Below are 8470 nucleotides of genomic sequence, written 5' to 3'. Positions count from 1 at the left end.
GACTAATTGCAGAGATTCTAGATACCTTGCACGACTTGGATTATAAACGCCTCAACTGGTCTTGTATTTGCTCAAATATGGTCTCAGTTTGATCTAAAGATTTTTCCGCAGCTTTCTGAGTTTTCCATACAGGAGAAAATTTCTGAGAAAGCTTCCTAGGTACTTGCTTCAATTTTGTGTATATTTTCTTGAATTAGATCATAATACAAGAGGGTCATTGACCCTAAAGCACTCATCTGAGTAAAAGGCTTCACGTGTGTTTGTGTAAGGTACTGGTACAAGTACAGAGTTAGGCTTATATAACTATCAAGGCTCTAGCTATTACGGATTCAGAGAAGATATTAAGTTTCTTTCAAATTAGCTCAAGTAAGCTTGGTTTCTGTTATGCAGAACTCTTCTAATGTGTTTAGCTGGTCTACAGTGTGATGATGCCGTGTCAAGTTTTATCGGGGCATTTATGTGGGCTATATGGACCAAAATGTTTTTTTCTTACATAAATATACATAAATATAGGTCAGTTTGAAGGTCTTGCCAAAAGGATTGTAGAAAGTGAGTATGAACTAAATCAGGTCATTAATTTGAGCTGTAGGCAATCTGGTTCGTACTGACTGACAGACAAATAGACAGTTCAATCGCTGTAATTATACACAGTGGTATAAGAACTTTTGATACGTGATCACGGTGATGTGTTTTGACAATAAAGGAATTAGGCTAATAATATAAGCAAAGGCAAACCACATTCATCAGAATCTACCAATATATTGAAAACATAACACAAAATTCAATATTACCATATTTATTAACCATTTTAAGTCAGGCAGACATACTTTTAAAAATAACAAACATTTTAAATATCATTTAATGTGATGTTTTTATACAAGGTGGAAAACCTTCGTGTGAAAATGAGATTTCTTAGTGAATAATGTGCAAGGACGACTGTTAAATAATAGGACTAAGTCTGGAGACCAGTTACGAAATGCAGACTTGCCATTGGCCATTTCAAGACTTGTGCTCAGAAGCAACCAGTCTTGTGCTGAAATATTTAGACTGGTCCTCGAACTCTGTCCATGATTTACTTACTTTGAAATCATCAAGTACAACCACATTTTAGTGTTGGGATAGAATTTTACAGCAACTTACAAACATATAGGTATAATGGGAACAGTCTCGTTCAAGAAAGTTTAGTCAATTTTCTCTCTGTTGTTGTTTGTCACTCGTTTTATTTTATTTATTTAAGGACTGCAAAATTACTTCTAACCATCCTAATCAATTGCCAAGAGTATGTTGCTTCTTTTTTACTTTAAAATTTGCGCCCAAGATAGAAGATCAAAGTATGAAGTCAAAAAGAAAATTAATATTAGACAGTTAACTTTTAAGCAAGACGAGGTATTGAACAATAAGTGAAACCTCCTGTCTAAACTTCTGAAAAAAAAAGAACGAATCAAAACAGTTTCAAACAAGGCAGTCTTAAAGACAGCTAAATCCCCCGCCACTGCTTTGGATAGTGAAAGGGTAAAACCTTTGATTTTAGCTGTGACCTTGACCTTGAACTGACATGGCTGACTCATGAATTCTGCACAACGTCTTGATGAGGTGATCATTTGACCAAAGTTTCATGGAAATCCTTCAAAGGGTTTAGGAGATACAGAGCTGAAACCTTTGACCTTCAGTTGTGACCTTGACCTTCAGTTGACATGGCTGACTCATGAGTTCTTGATGAGGTAATCATTTGACCCAAGTTTTATAAAATTCCTTCAAGGGGTTTAGGAGATATAGAGCGGACACGAAATGGAAGGCTCAAACCTTTGACCTTCAGTTGTGACCTTGACCTTGAGCCAACATGGCTGACTTATAATTTCTGCACATCGCCTTGATGAGGTGATCGTTTGACCCAAGTTTGATGAAAATTCTTCAAGGGGTTTAGGAGATATAGAGCGGACACAAAATGGAAGGTTCAACCTTTGACCCTAAGTTGTGACCTTGACCTTGAGCCACCATGATTGACTCATGGGTTCTGCACATCGTCTTGATGAGGTGATCATTTGACCCAAGTTTTATAAAATTCCTTCAAGGGGTTTAAGAGATATAGAGCGGACACAAAATGGAAGGCTCAAACCTTTGACCTTGAGTTGTGACCTTGACTTTGAGCCGGCATGGCTGACTCATGGGTTCTGCACATCGTCTTGATGAGGTGATCATTTGACCCAAGTTTTATAAAATTCCTTCAAGGGGTTTAGGAGATATAGAGCGGACACAAAATGGCAGGCTCAAACCTTTGACATTGAGTTGTGACCTTGACCTTGAACCGACAAGGCTGTCTCATGGGTTCTGCACATCGTCTTGATGAGGTGATCATTTGACCCAAGTTTCATGAAAATCCTTCAAGGGGTTTAGGAGATATGGACCGGACACGATTTTGTTACGGACGGAAGGACGGACGGAAAGACGGACAGACGGATGCAGACCATTCCTATAATCCCTCCGCCACGGCGGGGGATTAATAATCTATATCACTTTCATAAAAACTTCAAATGTAATGAAATACCATTCTGTAAAATGTAATGTTGCAAATTAAAATAAATGAAAATTTTCTTTAACAAAATGATCCATCAACAAGTAAACAGTTCAGCACATTTTGCATGTACACCAATAAACACAAATTACTCTTAGCACTTACATATATATATATATATTTACATTTACATCAAACATCATTTTATGTCTGATGACAAACAAACAAAATATGTACAGAATAGTACAGCTGATATAACAAGTTTTAGTGGGAGGCTAACCCAACAAAAACATCAATTCTTCACTTACAGCAGCACCTAAAGACTGTTGTGGAAATAGAGACAAAATCACCCTTTCCCCAACACCCAACCCCCTGCTCAATTTGACTAAGGTGGCTTAAATTTGCAACACACTATACTAAGCTATATTTATTACAGCATATGCCCTTTTCATTGAAAAATATCAGTATCGCCCACTTGCAGAATTTGAAAGAAGTAAAACAATGCTTTATAAATGATGTAAGCAAAAACACTGAAATATCTAGTATGAAAAACAAATTATTTTTGCTATACCTTACACTACAGTTTCTTTAGTATTTCAAAACAATAACATAAAGATTGAAAAATGCCATTACCAGTAAAATGTCCACAGAGAAGAGTTCTTACTGAAATCCAGCAATTTTGTGTACATATATGTGTGTTTAACTGTAAAGCTACAAATTCTAAAACAGAAAACAAGATAAAACAAGCTACAGGTACAGCAAGTTCTGCTGCAAAAGTAGGCAAGAAATATTTTAAGAAATATAACCAAGTTTCAAGATAAATGTATCAAATAACACACAGTAACAAATGAATAAGCATTTTTTTAAACCATTTCTTATGACCAGTTCCTTTCTGCCTTGGCTTAAAATATCAATGCATAACACCATCTAGACACAATGAATAATTGTCGTCAGCAGAAAGAAACAGGTGATACATTATCTTTAAACTGAAAACTGCAGCAAAAGTAAGAACTGACGCAAGAGCTAGGTCAAATTTGCTTAAAAAACAACCAAAAAACAAAAACATAACCCCCCTCCCGCAAAAATAACAGGAGGACCATGATGGTCCTGAATCGCTCACCTCTTTCCACATGACCCAGTTTTGAGTATGATGTCGTTTTTTCTATTATTTGACATAGTGACCTAGTTTTTGAGCTCATGTGTCCCAGTTTTGAACTTGACCTAGATATTATCAAGATAAAAATTCTGACCAATTTTCATGAAGATCCATTGAAAAATATGGTCTCTAGAGAGGTCACAAGGTTTTTCTATTATTTGACCTATTGACCTAGTTTTTGAAGGTACGTGACCCTGTTTTGAACATTATCTAGATGTCATCAAGGTGAACATTCTCACTAATTTTCATGAAGATCTCATGAAAAATATGGCCTCTAGAGAGGTCACAAGGTTTTTCTATTTTTATACCTACTGGCCTAGTTTTTGATCGCACGTGACCCAGTTTCGAAACTGACCTAGATATCATCAATGGGAACATTAAGACCAACTTTCATACAGATCCCATGAAAAGTATGGCCTCTAGAGAGGTCACAAGGTTTTTTTTATTATTTGACCTACTGACCTGGTTTTTTAAGGCACGTGACCCAGTTTCAAACTTGACCTAGATATCATCAAGGTAAACATTCTGACCAATTTTTATGGAGATCCATTTACAAGTATGGCCTCTAGAGAGGTCACAAGGTTTTTCTATTTTTAGACCTACTGACCTAGTTTTTGACCGCACATGACCCTGTTTCGAACTTGACCTAGATATCATCAAGAACATTCAGACCAATTTTCATACAGATCCCATGTAAAATATGGCCTTTAGAGAGGTGACAAGGTTTTTCTATTATTTGACCTACTGACCTAGTTTTAGATGGCATGTGACCCACTTTCGAACTTGACCTAGATATCATCAAGATGAACATTCTGACCAACTTTCATACAGATCCCATGAAAAATATGGCCTTTAGAGAGGTCACAAGGTTTTTCTATTTTTAGACCTACTGACCTAGTTTTTGATGGCACGTGACCCAGTTTCAAACTTGACCTAGATATCATCAAGATGAACGTTCTGACCAATTTTCATGAAGATCTTGTGAAATATATGGCCTCTAGAGAGGTCACAAGGTTTTTCTATTTTTAGACCTACTGACCTAGTTTTTGATGGCACGTAACCCAGTTTCAAACTTGACCTAGATATCATCAAGGTAAACATTCCGACCAATTTTCATGAAGATCTTGTGAAATATATGGCCTCTAGAGAGGTCACAAGGTTTTTCTATTTTTAGACCTACTGACCTAGTTTTTGAAGGCACGTGACCCAGTTTCGAACTTGACCTTTATATCATCAAGATGAACATTCTGACCACCTTTCATAAATATCCCGAGCAAAAGTTTACGGACGCACGCACGGACGACGGACACCGCGCGATCACAAAAGCTCACCTTGTCACTTTGTGACAGGTGAGCTAACAAGAGCTGTCTCCATAGGAGGACACATGCCCCCGATGGCACTTTGAATGAATAGTTATGGCCGATGTTAGAGTTTAGGACCTTTGACCTTCGGAGCTGTGTCTTGCGCGCGACACTTCGTCTTACTGTGTCACACATTCATGCATAATCATTTTAAAATCCATGCATGAATGACAAAGATATGGTACGGACACGCCCATCAATGCACTATCATGAAAAATGACCTTAAATGTCTAAGTGTGACCTTGACCTTTGAGTTACGGACCTGGGTCTTGCGCGCGACACGTCGTCTTACTGTGGTACACATTCATGCCAAGTTATTTGAAAATCCATCCATCAATGACAAAGATATGGACCGGACACGAAAATTGCGAACAGACCGACGGTTCAAAAACTATATGCCTCCCTTCAGCGGGATAAAAAACACCAAAAAAAACTTTCAAAATGTTACATTTGTGAAATTTAGAAATGATAAAACATATGTATTTCATTTGACAATCAAAACACACATTATATGACATTTAATTACAAATAAGTGATCATAATATGGAATTACAGATATTAATTAAATGTTTCTTACCTTTTGTGTTATAATTAAACACAGTCATCAAGAAATACACATATGTTATCCAGTATAATTACATACATTTATAACTTGACCAATTAAATATGTAACCCAATAAGAATTATATTTATGTAATCTGACTAAAAATTCACTTTATATGTAACCAGACAAAAATTACCCACAAGCCCACACAAGTATCATTACATACATGCAACCAGAAAATAATTGACATTATAACAATAACAAGAGTTTTGAAAAATTGAGGTAGATGATAGAGCACTTTTAAGAAATTTAAAATACATAATTAAAATATGTTAAAAAATATCACTGAACACTAGCTCTATATAGCATACAGTACTAATAAAATTGAAGACCTAGCTCCAACCTCTAGAAAATTGTTAATTTTATAAACAAAATGGATGAAGTATACAAAACATTTCTTTTAAAGATTAAATATAAATAAGATCAAACAATATTTCATATTTAAATGCAAATTTCTAACAGAGAACATGGGATGTTAAACAAGAGCTATCTGTGGTCTGTCAGTTCTGTCAGTGCCTGACATTAGGCAATATGCAAGAAAAGATTTATGGTTTCTGACCTTTTAACTCACCAGTTAATGACCACAAAAATATAAAGTATTCAAGGAAAGCGGCGCTAAACAAAAATCTACAACATCCAAGAATACCAGTTTTCCAAGTTAAAAGGGCCATAATTCTGACAAAATACAAGAGACATTTATCGTTCTTGACCTACTTTCTAAACAAGTGTTCCAAGTTCCAAAGCTTATTCAAGAAAAAAGGACCTCAATTAATATTTCAACAAAGAAATTCCAATTTTCTATATAAACAAAGGTCCATAATTCTGACGAAATGCATGTCTAGAGTTGACTCTAGGCCTATGTAAAGATGACAAACAAGTACTGAAAGTTTCAAAGCTGTAACTCTTCAAATATTTAAGTAAAGTGGACCTAAACAACTTTAACAAAGAGATAGCTTTCAGTTAAAACAAGCCATAATTCTAAATCAATATTCATTTGAGAGTAATGGTTCTTGGTCAACATATTCATTTAGTGACATTGAGTGTACAAAGTTTCAAAGCTATAACTCTTAAAGTATTTGAGTAACGTGAACTTAAAAGTTTTCACCAAGAAATTCCAGTTTTCTATAATTTACATAATGGGTCATAAGTCTGACAAAGTGGAAATTCACAGTTATAGTTCTCAGTCCACTTACACATCTTAATGTGATAAACAAGTGTGCAAAGTTTCAAAGATATAGCTTTTACAGTAAGAGAAAAAAAAAATGGGCTTAAAAAAAATCCAAACACCTACCATCAAGTGATGAAATACCTTGTAGATTTTTTTTCAAAAATCCGACGTGCTATTAAAGTGATAAAAAAGCAAACTTCCCAAACCATCAGGATATAAAAAGCTGTGCCTTTCTATTGTACAGGGCATGTGTAATAAGGGAAACCTATATTACATAAAAAGTGGGCATGTGTAATAAGGGAAATCTACATTACATAAAAAGCGGGCATGTGTAATAAGGGAAACCTATATTACATAAAAAGCGGGCATGTGTAATAAGGGAAATCTACATTACATAAAAAGCGGGCATGTGTAATAAGGGAAACCTATATTACATAAAAAGCGGGCATGTGTAATAAGGGAAACCTATATTACATAAAAAGCGGGCATGTGTAATAAGGGAAATCTATATTACATAAAAAGCAAGTATGTACATACTGAAAATGCTTACTAATTACAGAAAGACAATCCATTAAAATGACACAAAGGAAACACTTTTCTGGCAATATTGCCAACACTGCCCTATGATTATATACAGAGATGTTTACAATGTCTATGATTCTGTCCTTCCACGAGACACAATCAGGCTATGAATCATTTGAAATACTCGGCTTTTTCTCTTCCGATTGAGCATCTAACATTTCTGTCAACAGATCACAGAATGGCACTAACCCTTCTTTCTTAACACTTTGAAAGTACAATGTTGCCCTTTCTGCTGCCCGTCTAACATGAGTCAGTAATAAAATAAGGGACGGCACATGACGTAAATTGTCAGGATGGTATTTTTGTGCAATGTCAACTGAACTGTCCAATATATTTTGTCGTATTTCTTGCAGTTTACTGAAGCTTGCCAGCTTTCTTACCTCTGAAAAAGTAAAAGAAAAACAACTGTAACATGAATACAAACACATGAGACCATACGATAGTCAATATCACAGAAGTTATTTTTGCTTGTCCTAGAATTCTTATAATTTACATCTGATTGGTCAAGAGATGTGATCCGAGGTTTTACTTTTATCAATTTCATGGCTGCGGCTTTTGACAGATTCGTTTATGTAAATGATTGTAAAATATCCTATTTTTGTTCCAATATAACTAAATTGCACTTGTTTTGTTTTACTGGGGGAAGAAACAAATGACAAGTCCAAATATTGTTCTATACCAATTTTTGGTAAAGATTTTTATGAAACAGCAGACCTAGGATTTAGTCCAAATTCAAAAACCTGAAAATCTACATTCTCAAGTCTGAAATCTTCTTTTCCAATAGTTATACAGGCAAATTCTATAAGTCAAAAGCCTGAAATCATGACAGGTCCTGAAAAATCCCTGACCTGAACAAACAGCAATTATATAATTATATAGTCCGGAAAAAATGACAGCTATTTCCTCATTTCTGGACAAAAAATATCTGTGTGAACACCTACTGCCTTATTTTAAATTTAGAACTTTTCATATACAGTGGTCATAATCTCGAGCCAAAACATCAGGGGATTTTTTTTTAATTTTTGATAAGGACATTCAAAACATAAGAACTGTGGACTTGAGATTTTCTATTGTAGTTCAAAGGATT

At 35.1% G+C, this 8470-nt stretch overlaps 1 protein-coding gene across 2 annotated transcripts in view; it reads right to left on the bottom strand.

The window, feature by feature from the left end:
* Positions 1-780: 780 nt before the first annotated feature.
* The window catches only part of LOC123526446 (estrogen receptor-like), a 61671-nt gene continuing 53981 nt past the window's right edge, over positions 781-8470 (bottom strand). For both annotated transcript variants that reach the window (XM_045305607.2, XM_045305599.2), the window contains exon 10: positions 781-7765. In XM_045305607.2, coding sequence (XP_045161542.2) covers positions 7488-7765 — 278 coding nt within the window. In that variant the 3' untranslated portion in view covers positions 781-7487. The remainder of the gene's footprint in view (positions 7766-8470) is intronic.

Source organism: Mercenaria mercenaria, chromosome 1, assembly GCF_021730395.1.
Source record: "Mercenaria mercenaria strain notata chromosome 1, MADL_Memer_1, whole genome shotgun sequence".
Taxonomy (NCBI): Eukaryota; Metazoa; Mollusca; class Bivalvia; order Venerida; family Veneridae; genus Mercenaria; species Mercenaria mercenaria.
Note: the sequence above shows the minus strand (reverse complement) of the source record. Positions and strands in the feature narration are given on the sequence as shown.